Source organism: Crocodylus siamensis, chromosome 2 (genome assembly GCF_052110815.1).
Source record: "Crocodylus siamensis isolate JL-2025a chromosome 2, ASM5211081v1, whole genome shotgun sequence".
Classification (NCBI taxonomy): Eukaryota; Metazoa; Chordata; order Crocodylia; family Crocodylidae; genus Crocodylus; species Crocodylus siamensis.
Genome location: NC_143396.1, coordinates 216,490,588 through 216,516,893, shown reverse-complemented (window position 1 = coordinate 216,516,893; position 26,306 = coordinate 216,490,588). Strand labels below are relative to the sequence as shown.

At 41.2% G+C, this 26,306-nt stretch overlaps 1 protein-coding gene across 2 annotated transcripts in view; it reads right to left on the bottom strand.

Moving 5' to 3' along the window:
- TTC17 (tetratricopeptide repeat domain 17) overlaps positions 1 to 26,306 on the bottom strand; it is a 102,789-nt gene that overhangs the window by 35,448 nt on the left and 41,035 nt on the right. The window contains exons 7-16 of one of the 2 annotated variants that reach the window (XM_090032966.1): positions 24,959 to 25,103; positions 24,398 to 24,537; positions 23,437 to 23,597; positions 19,120 to 19,232; positions 17,266 to 17,412; positions 16,396 to 16,511; positions 15,861 to 16,035; positions 15,145 to 15,222; positions 12,975 to 13,199; positions 7,334 to 7,520 (exon numbers count right to left, since the gene is read on the bottom strand). In XM_090032966.1, coding sequence (XP_089889092.1) covers positions 7,334 to 7,520; positions 12,975 to 13,199; positions 15,145 to 15,222; positions 15,861 to 16,035; positions 16,396 to 16,511; positions 17,266 to 17,412; positions 19,120 to 19,232; positions 23,437 to 23,597; positions 24,398 to 24,537; positions 24,959 to 25,103 — 1,487 coding nt within the window. The remainder of the gene's footprint in view (positions 1 to 7,333; positions 7,521 to 12,974; positions 13,200 to 15,144; positions 15,223 to 15,860; positions 16,036 to 16,395; positions 16,512 to 17,265; positions 17,413 to 19,119; positions 19,233 to 23,436; positions 23,598 to 24,397; positions 24,538 to 24,958; positions 25,104 to 26,306) is intronic. The other variant, XM_090032967.1, reaches the window with a different exon arrangement.

Below are 26,306 nucleotides of genomic sequence, written 5' to 3'. Positions count from 1 at the left end.
AAACCAAAGTAAATCCCTAGTAAGCTGTGAGACAGACATATCCAAGTCAATGCTTTACTTAGAGTTTGGGACTAGCATTTAGTTTTAAAATTATGATCTAAAAGAAAAATGGGGAGGAAAGGAACTATATGTGATGTTCTTCCTTCCTTTCTGGGATGGTAGCATTGAGACTAACATGAAACTGAAAAATCAGCATGGGGCTGGTTATGTTCATAGACCACTCTCAGTTAAGATTTCTACAGCACCTGGTCAACTGAATTCCTTTGGGTTTGCAAAGCTTTAGATACCCAGGTACTGCCTATACCTCTAAAAATGGAAAATATTTATGAAGGAAGTGACATGAAACAGATCTGCTGCCTGTGGATATCCAGGAAAATGTTTGTTTTACCAACTACCATAACTTTTACTGCAGTTGACACTGCTTAAAGGTGACCTGGATTTTACTTGTAGAGCATTAATAGATCTGTCAACTTCCCTACAGTTGCAGGATCTCTATTGCTTTAGATGGCTTAGGGCAGAAGAATCCAGCTTGACTTTCAGATCCCAGGAGGAATGTACACAGAAAGCAATAAGGAAAGAAAAAAATCTAAAAACTAAAGTAAACATTTATTGGTATTCATGGGGGGTGGGGGTAGGGGGAAGGCAGGCATTTTCACAGTTGCATGATTATGGGGTGAACCCGATAACTGCCATTTTGTGTGGATGCGAGTCTCTCTCTCTGGACACCCTGCCTTATCCCCATCTCAGTAGCTTTGAAAATAAACTTAAGAACAGGCAATCAGGAAATCTGTCAAGTGGACTTTCATTTAATTATATTATAGTTTCAAAATAATGCAACTCCCTTCCATAAATACTGAGATTTTGAATTTCCTTTCTTACAGAAGCAACTAGGTAATGTTAAAGCAAACAGAAAACTCCCACCCTATGTCATGCATGCAGAATTTAAGGCAAGAACTAACATTCACTAGTATCTAAATCAGGGGTCAACAGCCTAGGGGCTATAGGCTGGATCCAGCCCACAGAGCTGGTGATTTAGTAATGGGGAACTTTTTGTATGCTATGCTGTGCTGTGGCTGTGGCCTCTCCTGTGCCATGATGCAGTTAGGTGGTGGGGAGCAGCAGCAGCAGCCAAGTCCTAGATTTGGCCCATTTAGGACCTGAGCTGGGCCATTTTGGCTTGCTGGTGTAAAGTGTTGCTGGCCCCTGGACTAAATATCAAAAAAGCTCGAGTGCTCTGTGGGTCTGTGAATCTACACCTTGAAGCCAAACTCAGTGGACAGAATACCTTTAGCAACTTATTATTTGGCACTACAACTCTGAAACTGTGGTCTAGAGATGATTACCAGGGTTAACTCCAGGTAAGTGAGAGAGATGTTTCTGACAGGTGCTTATCAATTCAAATCTGTAAGTGTTAACACATGGGGACTATTTAAGTAAGCCTACACATTTCTTTCATTTGAAATGTATAGTATCAAGATTCCTTGTCAGTTAGCTTTTTATTGTTTAAAATATTCCTCTACAAAATTGGAAGTACAGTCCGTGGCTACAGTCTGGTAGTAAGAGTCAGAGTCCTAGGTTCTACTCCTCAGCTCAACTGCTGACTTCCCAGTATTGTTTTGCATGAGTCAAGTCACTAAATCTCTGTCTTTTACCTTACTCTATCCAAGTGAAAGGCACAAGAGGCTTGAATCACAACAGACTAAAAATTAAGAAAAAACTCAAGGCCAACTCCAATTATGTCATGGCCTAAAGCAAGCCACGCATGTGAATCTAAGTAGCATTGGGATTTTTTTTTTTTTTAAGGAGCAAATACCTCTTCCCATATTTTAGTTTTAAAAGATGCGGATATGGCAATCTGAACCATCATTGTGCATAATATTAAGACCACAAGAGGGCAGCAAAGCCACTCTTAAAACAATCAAATAATGCAGCCGCTGTGAATTGTAAACTATACGAGCTGTGTTGCAACACACACACCCAGCCACCATAAAATGAAATCAAACAGCTTAAGAAAATGTATGCTACCTTTGTAAACATATGCACTCATTTAGAAAAATGTTCGCACAAAGTGCACTGTAGAAAGAACACAAATTATGCTAAAATTCCTGCAGTATGACCATACTGCCTGTACTTTATGCCTTTTTATTGTTTACAAGACCTGAAGTATTTATTAAAAAAAATCCTCCCCAGCTGCTGTAAAATACATAGAAAGACGTACTGGAAGACACTCAGAAGAATAACAAAAAAATTACATGATTCTTCCAAAATGGAAGAAACAACATGTGCACTTAATTTACTAACAGCAGTTCAATCTCACCTTGCTTTTTTTTTTTTTTTTTTAAACAGTTACTTTAAAAAATAATCTGTACAATATGAAATGAAACCATACACAGCTGAGGCCATTATATTGAAGAGGTACACTTACAATTACGGCCAAAGGAATATTCTTTTTAAAAACAGATGGAGTACTACATGCTCTTAGTTCAGTGGTAGATACCCAAGTAGTTTTTTTTGAGCACAGTGTGAAGGAAGCTTCTGTGCTGCGACAGCAGATAAGCTGATCATTTTTCAGTAGTCACCTTGGAGACTGTCACCCTAAACTTTAATCTCCTGTACAATTCAAAGTTTCTTTATGGCAAGAAGCATTTCAATGTCTACTCCTTCAAATCATGAATGTGAATATTACTGCGGCACCTTTTTAAGGTTTTAAAAAGAATATTTGAACAGGCAGCTGATTGCATGTTAATAGTTACTTTTGCCTGTTTAGGTTTCAGGGTCGATCAGGGAAAGGAACTTGGCCATGAATGCTATCAGAAGAAATACCTGCTGGCTTGCTGCATTTGTAGTACCAGGAAGAGCATACTGTCAGTAGTGCCTGCATCCTGAAAACAGATTTTGGGATTCTGTGGAGGTGCCCAAACTTTTCTGCTTACTTTTAAACTTTTTTATGTTAATCTCTGGTCCTGTTACTTTCACACATTTTAAACCAGCACTGTTGTACAACCACACTTTGTTATTAAATGTTTTGAAACACATCACTGGACAACAGTCTAATGACAGCTCAATAATTAAATATATTACACGCAGCCAAATCATCATCCACTTAAGGCCAGCATAGGAAATTAAATGTGCTAGCTACCTCAATTATTTGTGAATTAGGGAGTGAGGTCTTCTGGCCTTGGTTGTTATGTTAATACTACAGAGGCAATGCCTTAGGAAACTAATAATTACCAAAAGAGCCCATAAATTCCACCTGTTGCCTGAAGCAGGTTTCTTATGATATTTATTACTTTTTAAAATTTCTAGACAGGCAGTTTAAAGTGCATGCATTAAATTCAGACAATAGTTTAGGTTTTATTTCCCACCTCTCCCTTCCATGTTTAAGGCAAAAAAGTGGAAAAATAGGTGGTGGTGGTGGTCGGGGGGGGGAAGTTTTGAAGATTTAGATCTCAACAGTTCTTGGGTTAACATCCAAAACCTGGATTAACTAAAGTTAAAAATATCGGGATGGCTTTTAGATTTAACCTACGTCATGCATACAATGTATACAGCAAACATAAAACTCTTCCTTGTTCCTCCAGAACCAATGTAACTGGAAAGATAATCTCAGATCAAGGTTTTAAGTCTCCATTTAAGGTATGAGGGTCAACAGCAGTGATACGCATACGGATACTTTTAAAGTTCTGTGCCAACAGGGACAGAACTCCTTAAATTTTTAAGAGGTAGGAATGGGTTACCCTCAGTTTAAAGAAAACAGATCCACATGCTACACATTCAACAGAAGAAACAGTGCTACAACTCTGCAATCCTAATCTCCGGACTAGACAGTCCCAAGATTTTCTTATTTCTATATTCACTCCATTAGACTAGCCACCCCTCCTCCCTCCCCAGCCCAATATGTTCCATTATTTTAAGGTATGTTATTAAAAGTAAACAAAAATCCAGTGGCATTTGTGTATTATTATCCATCCCAGCTCACATGGAGAAAGATGGACAGGCATAACAGGGACAATACAACCTACACAGGTCTGTGCACTTGCAGGTAACCTGGTAGCATCTTTATGAAACAAAGTAGTGCTTTGCAATTTCAGGAATTAAACAGTGAGACATTATTTGAAGTTCTAGTTTGCAAGATGAGTTCTCAGCACAGCACATAGTGAAAACGTGCTTCTATGTATCTGTTGACATATATTTGAAAGGTCAAAATTAACAAGATAGGTGGAAGAAAATAATGCAGGAAATCCCACTGGCCCAGAAATAAAAGCAACGGGACAAAGTTAACAAGGAAGGCGGAAGAAAAGGTTCATTGTGAACACCAGAAGTTTCCTGGCAATTATTCATTTAAGCTGTGGAAGGATATTCCAAATTAAGTAGCATAATTTCTCCCGCTGAAGCAATTTAAATGTGTACTTGACAAAAATATTTGCAATGGTGTTGTTCTGCCAATGGATGAACTGGTCTTCCTATATTTTTTACTCTGTGATTCAGTAAGCACAGGATAAATATTGTCCCTGAACATATATTCCAGTTTACTATAGATCCAGCAGTACCCAGGGTATCTCCTAATAAGTTACCATTATATTCTATGTTACTTAAATATAGAAGATAACATGGGTCAAAAAATATATACATTTTAATATTATGCCTTTTTTGGATGTGTTCTATATGCCTCACTAATACTGAACCACAGCCATTATGTTACAGGCTGTGTGCTCAGACACTTAGTATAATCTTTTTTTCATCAAGCAGTCATACTTGAAAATAAAAATAAAAATATTGGAAAAGAGCTATTTCTTCTCAGATGTGAATGCACTTGTGTTTAGGCCAAGGCAGGCATGTAAGCCTATGGTACAGTGCATGCAAGCCCTAAACATCTATGAACTCTGGGTATGCACCCTACAGATTTTCATACACACTTTAGGTCTCTCCCCTCATTTTGATAGCTTATGAATAAGTTTCCTTTTGAGTCTAAGTTTGCATTAAATAAGAATACCAAACTTATCACAAAAGAAATAAATGTTTAGCTTTTTCATTTTTGCCTAGGATGCCTTGGATTTTGGTTTAAACCCATGTTTTAAACCAGAAACTCATCAATAAAGGTTGAATTCACTGGTAAGTTTATTTTACATTCCAACAAAAGAAAAACAATTTTTTTTTTCCAGTTCAGCTTCATACTTCTGATATTCCTGTATTGGCACAATATGACCTAGAGAGTCTCTCTCATTTCTTATATAAAGGAAGGGCATAAACAAAGAAGCATAGAAAAGGGTAAAAGCACAAGCTTATGGCTAAGAATCTGAATTTTGGAATTTAGTAAGTTATGGATCTTAAGTGTTTACTTTTGCTTTTGATTATAGGCCTTATACATTCTTTAGAGAATCTTTAAATTAAATATACTCATGCTCTTTGTTTGCCCATGTCAAAACTAGCAAGCAGTCATACTACTTGCATAATTTCCACAAACAGCATAGGGAGTTTCCACTCCTGCCCATCTGAGAACCATATAAGCCTCTTCAGCAATTTGTGGCATGGTGTTCTAATATGGTTCTCATAAAACAGAAGTCCTGGTTTAGGAAACCAGGTGAACAGCAGTCATGCTTTAACACTTACTGGAAGTACAGTATCAAATGTTGTGATGATGAAATCAAGAAAGCACACACAGAAGGAAACGCAAGCTGGATAATCTCTCTGACAGAGTTTGTTTGGGTATAACCATTGCTCACGAGCACTGCAGTCACATTAAGCAAGAGAAAACGCCCTTTAAGTTACCCTTTCTGTTTCCATTTCAAAATGATATCACTATACAGATATGGTTTAAATCTTTCAAGCCAGTGGGATAGGATTATTTTTAAAGGGGATTTGAATAAAAACAGACACGTTAAAATGATTTAAAAGAACAATCAAAGAGTTTTGTAAGCCATACAAAGTACCATGGGAAAATTCAACACATGCTGGGATATCTGCAAGGGAAAAGAGCTGGAATTACTCTGTTATGGGAATACCTTGGTAGCCCAGAGTTATGAGCTTCACTCCAAAGTTTATCAGAGTCTGATTCAGAGAAGAGGGTTAATGATCTGGAATTCAATAGCAGGTCCACAAGCCAATCACTAAAACCATGTCTTAAAATAAATGTATAAAGGCCAAGTAAGGCTCATTTTTCTGCTCACCCAGTGTCCTCCTAAATCAATAAAAAAGTGTCATCAGACAATCATATTACTCTGAGGGTACTGTCGTAGAATATGACTATTGCAGAATCCTCCAGGCAAGGGTTTTTGTGGGTGATATCTTTTATTGGACCAAATGCATGGTACTGACAGTTTTAGATAAGCTTTTGAATGCAGGGCATTTTTCTTACACATTTAGTCCTACGTACTTTTTCTGACATTTTCCAGTGGAAGAAGAATTCACCACCATCCTTAAGGGGAACCAGTAATGCTAAAATCAAAAGCATCTCTCATATGAGGTTTTCATTTACACAAAAATCATCTGGAAGTGTCCCTTGCTAACCATGTCAGAGATAAGGGACTGCCAAATACATTCATAGATGGTCTTCAAGATAGCCCAGGAACAGCACATGACCCATTAGGAAGTACAGAAAAGACAATACTCTGAAACATTCAATGAGAGACTAGTGAAATAGAGTGAACCTCTTCTACAAGGCTATTCTTTGGATTTTAGAGTAGTCAAAGGTAACAAAGCACCACACCTTTGAAACTGGAAAAAAAAATCAGCAGTAAGATGATTGAAGTCCAAGAGCATTTGATACAAGCACTGTATGAACAAAGCTGTGATCATGTAATGTAGTACGCAAGCATTATGGGGCATTTCTAAAAATACGTCCATGTAAATGTTTAAACACTGGAAGCACTGAATTGAAAACCTAGAGCCAAAACAAATCATTCTGTACTAGAATCCACGCTTTTAAAAGGATTGCACATTTGTTTCAAAGAATTAAGGGAGATGTATAAGCAGGCTGCTTGAGTAATGACAAGGTAGCAGTTATGCAATGTCACCCTTGCACCTGGATTCATTTCTCTTTCTAGTAAACGTGTGTTTAGATTGCTGTGAAGGCAGCATGTACCCAGACTCGGGGAGTGCTCTACACTCAACAGCAGCATTTTAGTTAGCTAAGGAGTTGCCTTGAACTCCCTCTGAAAGTAGCATAGCACTAATTTGCTTCCAGAAGATTTGCCTCAGTGTTGGTCCTTCTGTGTAGAGCAGAGAAAGATGGGATGATTCTCAGGAAATAATATAGCAGTCTCTAATTCCAGTAGTTAGCCTTATAGGTAGGGCACACTCTGTCACTTTTCACCCATTTTTAGCAGCTGCTTACCACTGCATACAGAAGAGGTGATGTTGTACAGAAAAGGGTAAAACTGTAGACAGCGGATCAACTTCAGGCTGCTCTCACACTCTAGGCACTTTGTGGTCAAATTCAATGCCTGTCGGAAGACCTGCAGGGCCCCAGTGACATTCTTCAGAGCCAAATATGCATTTCCTAGGCTCAACAAAGTCAGAGGCTACAAAGGAAAAAGCAACTTTGTATCAGCAATAAATAACATGTTAATAGTTAAAACATGCAGGTAAATTATGTGACCTACAAAGTCTGTTGCCTTCTATCCACTCATAGCCCAGGTAAGAAACAGGGGTCCGGACAGACTCCCAAATTGGGGGTGGCACATGCAGCTAGGCAAGGCCTTAAATGCCTATATACCAATGCTCGTAGTATGGGGAATTAACAGGGGGAACTCACCCTCAGAATAGCCAGTTCAGACCCAGACATAATAGGGCTTACAGAAACATGGTGGGATTCATCCCACAACTGGGCAGTTAGCATTAGGGGCTATAGGCTTTATAGGCGGGATAGAGAAGGAAGGAAAGGCGGGGGTGTGGCACTCTACGTCAAGGAACAATACACATCCTCTGCCAGCAGAATGGGGTCAGAGGAGGGGCAAGCAGAAGTGCTCTGGGTCAAGATACAAGGGGGCCTTGGGGAGAGGGATCTAACGGTGGGGGTCTACTACAGACCCCCCAACCAAAGGGAGGAGCTGGACCGGGAATTTTCAGGCCAGCTTGCAGAGGCACTTAAGGCAAGGGATGTAGTTGTCATGAGTGATTTAAATTACCCAGACATCTGCTGGGAGGAACAGTCAGCCAGGTCGGACCGTTCCAGGAGGTTCCTGGCTGAGATACAGGACCTCCACTTAACTGAGGAGGTGCACAGTCCCACCAGAGGAAATGCCCTGTTGGACCTGGCAAGGGGCCTCCAGGTTCTTGACCACCTGGGTGATAGCGATCATCGCTTGCTGGAATTCACCATCTAGCACAGGGTGTCAAGTGCCTGCACCAAGGCGGTAGCCCTAGACCTCAAGAGGGCCAACTTCAACAAGTTGAGATCAGTGGGAGAGGTGCTGGAGTTCTTGAGAGCAGGAGAACTCAGTACCCAAGATGAGTGGTCGTTCCTTAAGGAGACGATACTCAGGGCCCAAGGGGTGACCATCCCAACAAGAAGCAAGGGGGGCAGGAGTGCTGAAAAGCCCACCTGGCTCACCAAGTGTGTCCAAGAATGGCTGATAGCCAAAAAGGCGATGTACAACCGGTGGAAGGGGGGTGCTATCTCCAAAGAGGAGTATAACTCCTCTGCTCGGGCCTGTAGGGGGGCTGTCAGGAAAGCTAAGGCGGACATAGAGCTAGGACAAGCATCCAAAATCAAAAAGTCCTTTTTCACATATATAGGGAAGATGAAGAAAACACCAGGAAATGTGGGGCCCCTGCAAGATTCTCTGGGCAATCAGGTGGTTGCGCCAGAGTAGAAAGCAGACCTCTTTAACCAATTCTTCACCTCTGTTTTCTTGTCCAGGGACCGGGACTTCCCCACTGTGATGCAAGACGAACTCGAGGGGAATGCCTCCAGACCTTAGGTTGGGGAGGACTGGGTTAGAGAGCTTCTGGAGGAGCTGGACGTGTTCAGATTAGTGGGTCCAGATGCTCTCCACCCCAGGGTGTTGAGGGAGCTAGAGGTTATTGCAGGGCCTTTGGCATGGCTTTATGAGCACTCATGGTGCTTGGGCCAGGTGCCAGATGACTGGAAGATAGCCAACGTGGTTCCCATCTTTAAAAAAGGGAGGAGGGAGGACCCGGGCACTTATAGGCCCATCAGTCTTACCTCAATCCTAGGGAAACTCTTTGAGAAGATCATCAAGGAGAACATCTGCAATGGGCCGGCTTCAGGGATGATGCTCAAGGGCAACCAGCAAGGTTTCATTAGGGGCAGGTCAAGTCAGACCAACCTGATTGCCTTTTATGATCAGGTCACAAAAGCACTGGATGCAGGTGTCATCGTGGATGTAGTCTTTCTGGACATCAGCAAGGCCTTTGATATCGTCTCCCACCCCATCCTCATTAAAAAACTAGGCGACTGTAGTATTGATGCCTACACAGTCAGATGGACTGCAGATTGGCTGAAGGGTCGTACTCAGAGGGTGGTGGTGGACGGGTCATATTTGACCTGGGGAGAAGTGGGCAGCAGAGTCCCCCAGGGCTCGGTCCTTGGGCCCACACTGTTCAATTTCTTTATCAGCGATTTGGATGACAGGGTGAAAAGCAACCTGTTTAAATTCCCTGATGATACCAAAATCTGGGGTGAGGTGAGCACGCTAGTAGGGAGGGAAAGACTGCAGCAATACCTGGATAGGTTGCAGAGGTGGGCTAACCTACCTCTGGATGTGTTTCAATACTGACAAGTGCAGGGTGCTGCACTTGGGCAGTAGTAACCAGCAGCAGACTTATAAGATGGGAAACTCCCTTCCTGAGAGCATGGAGGTAGAAAGGGATCTTGGAGTCATTACTGACTCCAAGATGAACATGGGCCGACAACGCGAGGTCATGATTGGCAGGGCTAACTGGACCTTGTCATGCATCCACAGGTGCATCTCAAGTTGGGCCAAGGAGGTGATCCTCCCCCTCTATGCAACACTGGTCAGGCCACAGCTGCAGTACTGTGTCCAGTTCTGTGCGCCCCACTTCAGGAGGGATGTGGACAACACTGAAAGGGTCCAGAGGAGGGCCACCCGCATGATCCGCGGACAACAGGGCAGACCCTACAATGAAAGACTGTCAGACCTGAACCTGTTCAGCCTTCACAAGCGAAGGCTGAGGGGGGACCTGGTGACTGTCTATAAACTCACTAGGGGGGACCAGAAGGGTTTGGGAGAGACCTTGTTTCCCCTAGCGCCCTTTGGCATAACAAGGAATAACGGCCACAAGTGGTTGGAGAGTAGGTTTAGATTAGACATCCGTAAGAACTACTTCACAGTCAGGGAGGCTAGGATCTGGAACCAACTTCCAAGGGAAGTGGTGCTGGCTCCTACCCTGGGGGTCTTTAAGAAGAGGCTTGATGCCTACCTGGCTGGAGTCATCTGAGCCCAGTTTTTCCCCTGCCCAGGCAGGGGGTCAGACTTGAAGATCTACAAGGTCCCTCCCGACCCTACTTCTATGATTCTATGATAGCGGCTTGAACAGAGGTTCCCAAAGTTTTGGTCCATTTCAAAGGGGCAAGTTTTAGCCCCATTTCAAAGGGGTAATTCTGAACGGCGGGTGCAAAGGAACTGCAGGCTGATTTTGGCCTGTGGGTTTTACTTTGGGAACCTCTGATCTAGAACAAACAGCTTATAAAGGATGTCATCTTTATATTAAAGATGGGGACTATTAATTCCTAGAACACAGAACAAACAGCTTAAAGTGTTGGCAGTAGAATTAGAACTAGTGCAATACACTGGCTCTGTTTAGGATTTCATTTTTCTAGCTGAGATACACATACAGGTAGATGTAATATTAAATAACTCATTTACTGACTATCACAACAGCTTTAAGTTGGTCTGTATGTCTCAACCTACTGTTTGATTCTTAATACTAGTAAATGGACACACATACTCAATGCTCTTGCCAAAATATTCCCAAAATAAAAGACACTATTATATCTTCCGATTAATGTTAGCAGACATGCTCCAAAAACTCTGCCCCATTCAGAGTGCATTTTAAAAAAATTCACTAGTTTAACTCCTGACAAAATTAAGATTACATTTATGTTTCTCTCTATAAGACAGAAAATCCCTTTTGAAAGCGAAGGGCTGTTTTTAAAAGGGTATCAACTCTGCGGGTAGGCAACTGACCATACTAATACAACGGGGCAAACGATTTCCTCGACTAGATGAAAAATTCATTCTCTTGGAATGTTTTAAACTAGCTCCAGCTTTCAAAATGTTCCTTGTAATATTAAAACACATCTTCCAAAGGATGCTTGTTCAAGTTTCTACCAATTGTGCAAAATTCATAAAAAATGAATCCATGTCCAGAACAGAGTTAATTTAAATCCATCAGTCTGATGCTTCATCCAATTGTGGTTAGCAAGTCCAATTTTATTTCTGATCTCCACTGGGTATTACTTACTTCTTTGGTGCCTCTAGCAATTCACTGCACATTACTTCACATAAGCCCTTCATCATCATCCTGCCCTATTCCTTCTTGTTCATGTGGAATTTCCCTTACTTTGCAGAAAATTCACTTTAAATATCAACTAGGTTAGTGCCGTAGCCAATGCCATAGTTTCTGGTAAGTTAACTGACACTACTGTGATGACAGCAGTGTGAACTCAAACTCGATTGTGATACTCCTATTCTTAAAACTGCAGTAAGTTTGCAAGTGTCACATGAAAAAGGTTCTGCTCATGTAATCTGGGTCTTAATGCCCCAGAGGCTGTTCTCCCCCATTCCACCCCACTTTTAAGCTTGTCTAATACAATTGCTTCCTCACTCATTGCTATTTCTTTCTTGCTACCCTCTTCCTCTTTGGAATGCTATCTTATAGGATAGCATTGGTTTCATTCACTTTCAAACCACTGAAAAAATGTTGCTCACTTATATTAAAATATATTTAACATTACACAGCTGATTCTGTTTTGCCTCTGTTTAGTTTAAAGTGAATATAGTGCTAGAGGACTGGCAGCCCTGTAATTCAAATCTTCTATTTATCTGACTAACAAGCACAGTGTGGGCAAAAGTCATGCAAGCTTCCCAGAGGCACCATCTGCAAAGACTCAATGGGCTGATTGTGAAACATCTAATTGCCCACAGGAAACTGGAATTATATTGATCAACTGCTTTTACTTTGGGTTTTCTCTTTTTTCCCCTTTTACACAGTTGTTTTTGGCCAATCCAGTAGTCTTCTCCATCCTAACACAAGTAGAAGAGTTTAAAATGCACTAAGAATGTAGCAATTCTAGGTCTTTTCTTTGAGAAACTCATCTTCTAAGCAAATGCAGGCTACAAAATGTCAAGCTACTCACAAAGTTTAGAAATAAAAGAATTATTATAGTCATAATTATTAGTAATAAAGTTCATCTAAACCCTTGCAAATTAATCTTTTCCCAAGATGGCCTAAGTCTTGACATTAAGAAGAGCAAGGAAATTTAAGAAAAAGACATGAGGTTAACAAAAAACATCCAGGCATGACAGCGAGGAGTTTGTTATAAAGGAGTCAAGAATTTCCAGACTATTTCTATAATCCACCTCTATTGGAAACACCTTCTAATCAGTAGTGATTTCTAACCCAAGATAAAATTTTCCCATAGCATCATGGATTTCTATTTTAGGTATATATAATGACACAGTGACCAGCAGTGTCAGCATCTGAATTCATAACACCATGAAAACCAATTCAGTCAACTTCTGTATGTTGAGAGGCAACTCTCAAGCCACTTAGCCTTCTAGACATTTATACCTTAAGCATCCAGTGTTACCTGGCACTTTATCTTCCTGATGTAAATTTAACAATGTAGCACCAATTCCAAATTACACACCTGAAGCCGAATTGCATTCATGAGCTAGAAACCTGCATTTGGAGATTAATGAAGTGAACTAACAAGAAAGAAGGAATTTTTATTTACCACTGAGCCAATACAAAAAGCTAAATCTTACCTCAGAACTATTGATGTCCAAAGCTTTTTGCAGGAGCCTGCTGGCATCCAGGTGAAGGCCATAATGAATCAGAAGGTTGGCTAGATTTACTAGAGGAATATCCTGATATTCATGTGGAGCTAAATTCAATGCTTTTTGCAAGCAAGTGACAGCAAAGGTGCTGTTTCCAACTGCACGCCAATAGAGTCCAGCCTCATTCAGTACAAGCCATAGAGGATCCCTTGGCTAGGAGGAGCAGGGGGAAGGAGAAAAAACAAGTCAATGCTCCATCAAGGCACAAACACCTGCCATAAACTCAACTACACTGTGGCTCCTAGTAGCTAGCTTACCATTTGAAGGCCAAGTGAAGTAACGCCAGTTGAACTATAACTTGTTAGCAGCTAATGGTTGACAAGGTCATTGAGCTAGCACTGGAGTCACAGAGTTGCATTTAACTATTTCCAGTTATGTATAACAGCCACAAAAGTAGCCATTCCCAGTCCTTGGCCTTTCCAACATGCAAGATCTTTTTCATCACATGCATGTACTACAACAGGGAGGTTATGGACATGAAAAATCCAGTCTAGATCAAAAAGGAATTAAAAGTAGTTTTAGATCTCCTATCTGATCCCTAGTCTCCTTACCATATTGAGGCTTCAGACTCACATTTTCCAGGAAAAAATTCTATTCATTTGTTTTATGGATAAGGTGCAGTATACTGCCTAAACATGCAGCAAGACTGTCACTGCCACAAAAGGCTCACAATTTAAAATAGAAAGTCACAGATGAAGATACACCTACCTTCCTTTTGACCAAGAAACTCATTTTATAGGAAAGAAGTAATGAAACTATGAAGTGCTATCAAATGGACAAAACAATGTAAAACATTTTCTCTTCCAGACAGACCAGTCTTAGGTGTTTACACAATGTAGATAAGAAATTCAACTGCAACAATCATCACAATATTGAAGGAACAATTTTGGTTTAAGTCAGCCTTAGACAAAGAGGGTGTTACTGCTATCATCAGATGCACTGAATGATTTGAATACACTATAAAACATTTTTGCCTGACATTTCTTGGGTAACAGTCTGTAGATGTAAAAAAATCTAAAGGCCCTGCTCCAAGATACCATGTAAAAAGTCCTTCACAAAATAAAATACATCTGGTACCTTCACTCCCTCCATACACACACTTTTGGAGCATGCCATGAGAAACAGCTTTTAGGCTACTGATTTCTTTACCAATTTAACAAGATGCAAAGATCCTCCCTCCCAAACATCTAAGTTGCATATTTTCACTGAGAATAGTTGCAAGGCAGTGTGCACAGTTCCTTTCCTCTCCCTCCACACAATCTAAAACAGACATACAAGCAAGACCTTTCTATCTCTGGCATGGTAAGGATATTGTTGAGACTTTAACATGATGTCTCTCAACATAAGGCTGACATTTAAATACATTTAAAAGATCAAACCTTTTGTAGGCTGATGTAGTATTTCTCCAGGAAGACGATGATGCCAACTGCTATAGTCTTGCTCTGAAAATGCCTCCAATACTTTGCAACTGAGGTGCATAAGCATGACAGTGTGCTTATGCCAACAGCTGACTGACTAGGAAGTTAATTAGTCAGAGAAGATTTTCAGTGTAAAGGCTATAAAATAACTGGATATTACTGCAGTAAGAAGACCTATGCACAGGATGGTCACTTAAAGAAAATCAGGAGTAAGAAGGTCCACTATTTTCCTACTTATGTGCAAGTAAGAGATGCATAAAATACTATGTTCAGACCCTGAAAAAAGGATGCACATATATACACCTGATTTAAGAAGCAGTGCAACAAGGTTAATTTTACATTTACCAAGATTTAACATGATTTCTTCAAAAAAATCCTCCCTCCCCTGGACGTTTGCTGTCTTTGGTATTGTGGCAGAATTCAAAAACCCCAAAACAAGACCGGGGCTCCACAGTGCTAGGTACTGTATGAACACTAAATGGTTTCTGCCCCAAAGATCATTCAGTCTAAACAGACAAGGCAGACAAAAAGTGGAAAAAAGGAACATAAGCATGACAGGTCTACCATTCTGCTATATTCACCAGGCAAGGTATCTGTTAACTTCTTGTGTCAGTGAATTAGTCAAGTCAAATTCCAGCATTTATTGACAATCAAATGTCACTTCACAATTCTTGTCTCACCTTTTTAATGGCATGATAGATGAATCCTCCTATTTGCTCCTCTGTAATAGTTTGATTATTGATGCGAGAATGCAAGATCTGAACATGAAAAAAACATTTAACAAAATAGATGAGTGATTTTAAAGTGATGGTTTCAAACGTACATTTTACAGGATGTGCCTGTATGGATTCCTCAAGTCCCTTGGCTCTAAAACTTAGATTTCTTCTGTATTAAAGTTAACAGGGCTGACCTGTATAGATATGCTATCAGTAGTTTAGGGAAGGAGAGAATGATTATAAAGGTTGGTTAGAAAATGCAGTGGGCAACAGATGGAAAAAAACCAAATCAAAATTACTGATTTGGTAATCTGCTGGCTATCTTAAACAATAAGAAAGAAAATAAACCCAATTATTTTATTTCCTTATGGTCCTTAGATCTTTTAAAACAAAGTAGAACTTTCTAGATTAACTATCAGTCTGTTCCACATACTTCTGATAGGCTTTTGAAGAGACTACATTACATGACACACATTGAAAGGCACTCAGAATACTTCAACCCAATGCTAAGAGCCCTCATGTGCAATGGTTTTGTCATGCTGAAAGCATTGATCACTCTGAGGGATGAGGCTCACCTTTTATTACCCAAATTTGTCAGATCCTGAAGATCTTATATCTATAGCAATGACAGAGACACACACAGAACAGAAGAAATAACTTATGAAAAAGGTGCCTCTTACTTGTCGTGCTTGATTATCTGGCATTTTAAATTTCAGATCTAGATGACTGTCTAAATCTTTGAAAAACAGGTACTGAGTTTCATTGTTGCGGGCATCAGTAATAGAGGAACAATCTGGCGGTGGTTTTTCTTCATGTGCAGGGGCTTTTTCTAAGCCATTTGAGATTGAATGGACCCTGGCAGTGAAAAGAACCAAAACAAAATATAAGTGTATGTTTTGAACCACTGGAAGGTACAACAAGAGGCAAACAAGCGGCACATTACATTTCATACACAAGTCAGGGGACAGACACCTTGGAACTGGGTCTCCTGACCTAGATACGGTTGTAGTGTATGCACAATATGTTAAGTAATAGTCATTCCTTTGTAGGCAGAGGAATGGCCTCCAGAACTGCTTCCTATTGATCAGCTAACAGGAGACACCATCTTTTACAACCACAGGTGAAATCTTACGTTAGATAGCATGACAGTGACCACATCATTAATCAAATAAAAGATACACTTGGGTATCCAGCATGGATAAACTCAACACTTGCCTGAGACCCCTGTTTTCTGGAGGTAGGAAATAAGTGGGTAGTTCCTCTGGGTCAGGGATTGTTGGGAAGGATTTTACACAGTCTGCTCTTTTAGGCCAAAGAATATGCTGTTTTTCCTAAGTGCAAAGAAAAATAGCTTTTGTGAATTGCTGAGAATAAACTGAATTCATTAATCTTGTTTAGCTTTTGATTCACTAGCTAAGAATGAGAAATATTCTATGATGACAGAAGAAATAAAACCTTAAAATAGTGGTTCCCAGGCTTTCCTGAGCACTGTGGCTGTAACAGCCAAGTACAGTGGTTCTCAACCTTTTTAGACCCAAAACACCCCTTGAAAAATGCCAGCTCTTAGTTTTCACTCATTTTTAACAGAACAAGTCTTCTGTAGCAAAGAACTTAGAAAGACTCAAACAGGTCAAAATACTTTTGACACTATGGATTCCCATTTGAAATCTCTCAGGGTTTATCTAGTGAATAATGTTTGCGTACCAAACAATGCTAACACGATGTGGCACCTGGTTAAGAACACTGGCCTGGTACTTTCCACCATCTACCTAATGGTGCTGCTCAATGCCACCATGAATGTTGGGGCACTAGACCCCACTTTTGTTCACAAGAGCAGCCCAATCTACAACTAGTAGAGTTAACAACACTTTTGTTGAAGAAAGACAGAAATGGTACACTAGTAATCAGAATGCATTAGTACCACAAATGGTACACTAGACAAACTTATTAGACAACAGCCAACTTTGAACACGCTCAAATACACATCAGTAGCTGGGCACCTCTGCATCAAAAAAAGTCTCTAAAATAGAAAAAATGTTAATTATGGCCCTGTATAAAAGAGCAGAGGTCAGTATGTTTACTCACCCTGTAGGCATCTGAGTCCATGTCCCATAGTAAAACAACAGAATGGGCAACAGGAGAAGACAGCACAGAATGGCTGAGATCACTTTGGTTTGAGTGAAGATCTAAATTCAGAGATGTCATACTGGAAGTTGATGAGTCTTCGCCAAACTGTTAAGAGGTGGGGATACTAATATTGATCATGTTTTCTTATGCAGAAGTACAAGTTCTTGATCTGTTAACACTGAATAACTGTAAACATGTGTTCACTTTTTTTATCATTTTTACTCCTTAATTCTTTAATTTCACCTATAATGGTTAAAGCTACACGGGACAATTTTTACGTCATTTTATTTTTCTGATGCTTTTGCAACAGGACAACATTATGATATGTAGGTTGCAAAAATATCAGGAAATATCAAATTAAAATAATAATGAAAATTGGAAAATCATGCTAAAGATAATCATAAGACTGTATATTAATACTGAAGGCTTGTAAACCTTTTGCAAACACAGAGGGCTTAAATACAATACAGAGTTTAGCATTTTGAGAGTAAACCTCTAGATTCAAGTCAGAGATACTAAGATTTCCGATCAGTCAAAATAATTTTGATTATCTGAACTGATGCTTATTGCAGGTAAGAATGAAAATGTAAAAGCAAACAAAGTAAAGAAGAAAAAATAAATTTCATACATAACTTAACATAACCACAGGTAAAACATTTAACTGTTTTGAGAATATCAGATATTCAATGACAAAACTAACATTTCAGTGTAATCTGCAGCTTTATTGTGGCACTGAGGTTGGTGTGCATGGGTTTCATTTTATACTTTTAAGCTGCATAATTGTTTCAGCTTTTCTTGGTGCACTATTAAGCCCGAAGCATTCATAAGTGCTAACCAACTTGAAACTGGAACAAGAACCTAATGGAAATGCTGTTCCACTTTATATTCTGATTATTGTTGGATAGACCATACTCATATTGTCATTCATGCTCTCAGCAGTGAAAATATTGCTAAATGTAACACCAATGAAACCGAAATGGGGAGGTGCCAATTACAAGAGTTATGAAGATTTGTTTTAGGAGGAGGTGTAAGGCTAATTGACTGACTATTAAAAACAGAAGAAATGCTATCATTTTCATCATCATTTCATTTTAGTACTATACGCTTTTAAATTATAATTTTTCTTTTAAACTATCATTTTGGGGTACACAATGTTTCAGTGGAAAAGTAATCCTTATTCCATACAAAATATCCTATGTGGATCCAAGAAACCTTTGCTTTTATGTACAATAGCAGCTGAGTGCATCTTTGCAGTCTTCAAAAGTAAAGCAAAATTTAATGTTTTAAATGTCTTGGGCATACGCTAGCTAGATGAAATTTACCATATTCATGTAAAGACATGACTGCACCCCTCAAATAATTTGTCAGCCATTCTTAGTAGAAAGAGTGTGCTACTTACTTTGTTCAATTATTCTATGCAGATAAAAAAAACACAGCTGAAACTTGGCAATGATTGCTATTTTCCAGAAAATGCACTAGACTACTTCCTTTACAAAACAGTTTTTTAACTAAATTGAAGAGAACCCTTATTTTTCCCTCCTCCCTTTATAACAGAAAAAAAAAACCTTTAAGAGGTGATGAAGGGCTTTGGCTCTCCTACAAAAGGTTCATCAGAAGCCGCAGTAGAACGATGCATCTTTAACTCTGTGGAGGGATCATAGCGTCTCTAACATTTACACCTACGATGTTTTTTAAATAAACAGTTAATGACTTCTCAGCCTCAAAGGAAATGAGTGGTTTCGCTAATAAGGGGCAGAAGTGATAAACATTACTTGAGTGATTAGAAACAATGCTGCCCATTCACAGACAAACCTGAACATATTCTACATTTTCATAAATGTCTCCACGATGATAGCGAACAGGTTGGTCCCACTGACAGTGCAAACTGTGCTGCTGCTTGCCCAATGGACAAATTTGATGGTTCCCTGTCGGGCACAAACATGAAAAACTTTTATAATTATGAAAGAAACTATTTTTTCTAAACAAGACAGAATGAACCTACCAATCCAACCATAGTTTGACAAGGTTTCCTGCAACACAGTCTGAGTGGGATTTTGGTTTATAGAAATTCACATCTGCATTTCTTATTTGTCATCTTGTAGTATTTCTTGTACTTCAGCCACTTCAACCACGTTAGCCTTTTTTAGATAAGTAAGAAAACCATGAACATATCTGAGGACACAGAATTGATATAACCTTCTAACTGTAATGTCCTGAGGATATGAATGACCGGAGCTGTGCAAACAGATGCGCTTGTCTGCCTAGCGGGTGAGTTAGTGCAGAGTTTGTGCAGGAGGGTGCGCAGGAGGGCCTGAGGCCCTGCCTGTGCGCTCCCTAGGGTAGGAATTCCTAGCTGTAGCTGGGCCTACCAGTGGCATGCCATGGATAGGCATGCGCCGTAACCTGAGGTTCCCCTCAGGTTCTGCGGCCTCCCCCACTGGCACCACAGAGGCTTCCATGCAGACGGAGCCCCTGGCTCTTGGCTGTGGGGGCTGCCTGTCACTTTTTCAGGCTCTGGGGCCCAGAAGCATGGCTACCTCCCCTTGTGAGGTCTGCTCCCTTTTGGGGTCTCTGGTGTGCCAGATGGAGGAGCTCCACGCCGCAGTCCAGAGACCGTGTGCCATCAGGGACTGTAAGCAGGAGATTGACTCCTACTGCCAGGCCCCTATCCCTGGGAGGCGGAGGGTAGACTGCAGTCTCCCTCCAGGACAAGGGAGGACTCGGAGACCTCCCCTTCTGTCCACCCAAGGGGTTGGACCAAGGTGGCCAAGGGCCCCAAGACCTGCTGCACCAAGGTCCCTGCCCCACTGGAGATCTGCAACAGGTATGAACCTCTTGCAGCCCCAGCAGAGCCTGCTAAACTACCAGCTCCTGAAGGCAACACAAGCTCAACTGTAGCTACTGCCCCCGCTCCTCCTAAGACAAAACGCAAAGTGTTTGTCATGGGAGACTCCATCCTGAGGGGGACTGAGGGGACAATCTGCCGCCTTGACCCCTTAGCCCGGGAAGTCTGCTGCTTCCCGAGATTCCGAATCTGAGACATTGCAGAGAAGATCCCTAAACTCCTCCAGCCCACTGACCACTATCCCATGCTCCTCATCTATGTGGGCACCAATGACATGGCTTGAAGCGCCCCCAGCTGGGTCACGAAGTGCTACAGCGATTTGGGAGCGGGACGTAAGGGGTTGGGGGCACAGGTGGTGTTTTCTTCGATCCTCCCAGTCTCGGGCTATGGGCTAAGGAGGGAGAGGAGGATCCAGGTAGTCAACCAAAGACTGTGGTGCTGGTGTCATCAGGAAGGCTTTCCCTTTCATAGGCACAGACCGCTCCTTGGTGAGAGAGGCAGCAAGCTGCTGGGAAGGGATGGCCTCCACCTCTCTCCCCTGGGGAGGAGGCTTTTCTCACCCAGACTGGCTGACCTGCTCCACCGGGCTTTAAATTAAGCCTGCTGGGGGCTGGGGGGGACTACTGCCGCTGCTGGCTCACAAGCAACCCTTGCAAAGCCAGCAGGTCAAGGCACTTAAGGGAGCCCAGCCCTGCCCCAGCCCTGGAACAATCTGCAGACAAGGCAAGGGCCCCCAAGGGGACACCTGCCTGCCTGTACACGAATGCCAGGAGCCTGGAGAATAAGCAGGAGGAACTTTTACTCCTGCTTAACACAAATAATTATGATGTCATAGGGATAACGGAGATCTGGTGGGACTCCACCCATAACTGGACCACAGGTATAGATGGCTATATCCTGTACAGGAGAGATTGAAGGGACAAAAGGGGCGGGGACACAGCTGTCTATATCAAGGAGAGCTCTGCGTCCCTGCAAGTCAATATTGGCAACCAGAGTGGACTACTAGAGGCCCTCTGGGTTAAAATCCATGGGGAACATGGCATAGGGGACACAATGGTGGGAGTCTATTACAGACCTCCTGCCCAAAATCAAGAGCTTGAACAGTTGTTCACCAGGGAATTGGCTGAGGCCGCATGCTCCCGGCCCATGGTTGTCATGGGAGACTTCAACTACCCAGACATCTCGTGGGAAGAACGCTCAGCCAAATCCAAGCGGTTACAAAGCTTCCTCTCGTGCGTGGATGACCTCTATCTGACACAAGAAATCTATGGGCCAACAAGAGGTAAAGCACTTCTCGACCTGGTACTGGCAAACGGGGATGACCTAACCACTGACCTAACAATCCATGGGAACCTGGGTGACAGCGATGACAAGTTGATCACCTTCACCATCCACTGTAAAGCAAGTCCTTGACTTCAGGAAAGCTGACTTTGACAAGTTCAGGAGGCTTGTCAGTGAGGCCCTAAGGGACCACGACCCCAGGGGGAGGGGAGTTTAGGAAGAGCAGTTGCTCCTCAAGGGAGCAATCCTGCATGCACAAGCTAATGCTATTCCGTCTCGGAGGAAAGGCAGCAAAAGGGCACAGCAGCCCCCTTGGCTCTCCAGAGAACTAGTGGACCTCCTGTGGCTAAAAAGAAAGACCTACAAAGGATGGAGGATGGGATCCACCTCCAAGGACAAATATTCCGCAATGTTCTGAACCAGCAGGGAGCGAACAAGGAAAGCCAAGGCTGTGACTGAACTCCAACTAGCTACAAGTATCAAGAACAATAAAAAGTCCTTTTTTAGATATGTGAGGAGCTGGAGGAAAAGCAAGGGCAACACTGGACCCGTGCTAAACCAGAAGGGACAACTGACGCCCAGGAAAAAGCCAACCTACCAATGTGGTGCCTATCTTCAAGAAAGGGAGGAAAGTGGATCTGGCAAACTACAGGCCCATCAGCCTGACCTCTATCTCAGGGAAGGTCTTAGAAAAAAAAAAATCAAAGAGGCCATTCTCAATGGACTGGTCGATGGCAACATCCTGAGGGATATCCGGCACAGGTCTGGTAGGTCTTGCTTGACCAATCTCATTTCCTTTTATGACCAGGTGACTTATCACCTGGACAAGGGAGTAGAGACTGATGTTGTATATCTTGACTTCAAAAAAGCCTTCCATCTGGTATCCCATGATCACCTCTTGGCAAAACTGGCCAACTGCGACCTCGGGTCCACCACAATCTGCTGGCTGGGGAACTGGCTCCGTGGTTGGACCCAGAGGGTAGTAACTGACGGAAGTCGATTGTCACGGTGCCCTGTGAACAGTGGGGTCCCCCAAGGCTCTGTCCTCGGGTCTATATTGTTCAACATCTTCATTAATGATGTGGATACTGGAGTCAGAAGCAGACTGGCCAAATTCTCTGATGATACCAAACTTTGGGGTAAAGCATCCACACCAGAGGACAGGACGGTGATCCAGGCTGACCCTGACGGGCTCAGGAAATGGAAAGATGAGAACCTGATGCAAGGTTCTCCACCTTGGGAGGAAAAACCTGCAGCATCCTTATAAACTAGGCAGTGCTACACTGGCTAGCACTATGGATGAAAGGGACTTAGGGTCATGACTGACCACAAGATGAACATGAGCCTTCAATGTGATGCTGCGGTTAGTAAAGTGAGCAAAATGCTGGCTTGTATCCATAGATGCTTCTCAAGCAAATTCTGGGATGTCATTCTCCCCTTGTACTCGGCCTTCATGAGGCAGAGTACTGCCTCCAGTTTTGGGTTCCACAATTCAAAAAGGATGTGGAGAAGCTTGAGAGAGTCCAGAGAAGAGCCAGTACATGATCAGAGGTCAGGAAAACAGATCTTACAATGACAGGCTGAGAGCCATGGGACTCTTCAGCCTGGAAAAGTGCAGGCTCAGGGACAATCTGACGGCCGCCTATAAGTTTATCGGGGTGTTCATCAGGATCTGGGCAGACGATTGTTCACCAGAACCCCCAAGGGATGACAAGGTCAAATGGTTATAAACTCCTGCAAGCCTAGTCAATGCAGGCTCTTAATATAGGGCCCTTAAGGAACAGAAAATGCTCCCACTTCTTGAAACTATGCATTTTCATTTAGTCACTTTTTGCCTTTGGCAGATGAGAACTTGGTGATTTAAGAACTATTTCAAAAAGTGAAGTAAAGTAAAATAGTCAACAAAGAACATAACGTAAAAGTGAACTGCTTCACTACAGTTAGATTACTGAAAGGGATTCATTCTTGCACTTTACAGTCAGAGGACATTAAAAAAACTGTACCTAATTGTGCCTCTTTTGCCATTTGCGTCTCATGGATGATGTTCCTCAAGATTTGCTCCTCCTGAATCAGCTTGTGCTTCTCTAGGATCTCCTGTTGTCTCAGGTAATGGTCATGCTGCTTTTGATACTCCTTCAATTCATTTAACGTTCGCTGAAGTGATCTTGAAAATTTGACAGCAGGAAAGGGTTACATCAAATTGTTTTCCCATAGTTTTGCATATTCGCAGCTTCTGGTTGCTTATGCTTTTGGTTTTGTTTTTCTTTATTATTACCATTACTCAAATAGAGAACAATCCTGATTACAAGACCCCCCCCCAAATACTTAGATTTTATACTTGAAAAATTCATAAGTTTGCTATTATTTTCCAGGTATATAATCTAATTATTGGAGGTATGCCTTGAATTTGTCACCCTTCCACTGTTACAGCTTCCCCCAACTTTTTTCCCCTGGCAGCCCCTTTCCCCTCTTCTTACTGTCAGACCCAGCTTTCCCTGAGCACAAGGAAGTAAGGAACACATCTGAAAATAATAACTTTGAAATTAAACGCAGCTGTAGCAATTTGTATATAGCAGCCATACGTTTAGTTCATTGGGAATTGATAGGCTACCTTTTTTTGAAACTGCTGCAAGTTTTAGCACAGGTACTCTATAAACATACTTTTGAGCAATACTTTGGCATATATTTACATGCAGTACAAACTATGCATGATATTACTGCAAAGACAAAGGCTCATGATTTACCAAATAGCTCACTGGCCTTGGCACCAGCAGTCAACAGCATTTCAAGATATGGTGACTCCACAGCTCGTATGTGTACTCCAGATACAATGTAGAAATTTAACATATTTAACTATTGCATCATAAGAGAGAGCAATAATTACTGGAGTAAAACTTTAAAGGAATGAGACCACTCGAGTAAAAATTTTCACTACATTTTTCACAGGACATTTCTCTTGGTTACCTATGCTGAGCCTCCAGTTTCTGCTCAAGTTTTTGCTGACATAGGACAGCATGCTTCCTTTTTACAGCCTGCTCAAACCCTGGTTTGGCCTGTAAAGCATGATCATAACACAGGACTGAGTGGTTGTATTCCCCAAGCATCTGAAGAATAATTGGAAAAAAAAAGTTAGACACAGTTGTGTAAAATGTAACCAATTTGCTACCAGAGTTTTATTAGTAACTTTTTTTTTTTACTTTAGCTTGTAATGTATTTTAAAACAGAAGCCAACCCCCGGCAAAAATTCAGGATGTCATGGGTAAATCAGCAAAAGATGGTATTGCATTGTGAAATGCTCGCAGCAACAGATATAAGCTTCTCTCTGTTTGTTCAAAAGGACATTAACTCTTCTGCAAAGATGCCTGAATCCAAAAATCCAGTCTTAAACATCAAGCTCGAAAGATGTCACAAACCAATTGCATGACTGTTTGCTTTTTGAACGGCATATTTAAAAAAAATGCTGCGACTAACAGATGAAATATTTATCAGTTTTCTGTAGCTCTTGTAAAATAAAACAGTATTTACTGCGTAAATATTTCCCAAAGTGTAATAGCTGGTAAAGAAGTCGCTGTAATCCAGAGCTGCATGGACCACAATGGCTGCATCCGCAGAGAAATGAGCCCTGTGTAGAACATTTGCCAAATTTACCAGTGCAATATCTTTATTCTGCCTAGAAGAAAAGAAAAATTAAAACACACACCATTAAAAAGCAATTTGGATTATTCAGCCTGTCCTTATACATGATCCTCATGTAACCTCTAGTCACATATAACAAATGTTTTGCAAAAATAAAGATTGTCAGCAAGTGTTAAAACTACGTAATGCTGATTTCGTGCCTTGCTATTATGATCGAGCCAAAATATTACTCTAAAAACCTGTTCAGCTAAATGAGCTGCTAGAGTGACTAAGCATTCCTGAGGAGCTACTTTCCTGCAGAGAGTAGCAAAGTTTGATACCAGGTCAAATATTTTAAGAGATGATTTTTCCAGGCATTCTAAAACTTCACTGAATTGGCAAATCCCATTAATAACCACTAATTCATCTGATTTTTAATGCTCCATTTTGTGTCCTTAGCAAAATTGCACACCCCCTGCCTTTGTTTTGCATATGAGGCATTTAATGGACTAAAATGCTCAGTTCCATTAACAATCCAGAACCACAAACTAAACTCTCAGAGTGATGCACACCTAGGTATATCACTGAACTCCTTCCCAATAGCATCTGTATTAAAAAAATATATCATCCTAACATCCTCATAAAGCAAGGCATTTTTTATGCCCGTATTTCTCTATAGAAACAGGCAGAATCAACTAAGCAACCTTGATCAAGATCAGTTCTGTGGCAGAAGCAGGAACTGTTCCTCAGCTATAACAGATTTTTCTTCAGTTTTACCATACCAAAAGCTGAATCCAGAACCATAACAAGGCAACAGCACTGATCTCAAAGTACTCAAAGCAGTGATATCTTGCTACATTCAGAAAACTAAACAGTTTAATTTTGTCATAACAAGGACTATGTGAGCTGGCAGAAGCACAACTTCTTGAAGCACTAGCTTAAAGTAAATTTATAAACTCTAAAGAAAGCAATCACAATTTAACATTGCCTTCACAATGGGCCAGCAGATGTTTCTTCAGTACTGAGCATAATGGACCATCCTAACTACAAAGAACATGAAATAAAAACCTTCACGTTCTTCACTTTTCAGAGTTAATCAATTAACCTTATAGGAAGTGCCTGTTTTCTCTTGTCCTCCTGTCCCAATTTTAAACCTCCTCAGAATTGTTCATCTGAAATCCCACTGGATTTTTAAAACTGATATTTGAAGTTACATAAAAAAAGCTCATTTTGTCTTTGAGCCCCTGCTTAAACATTG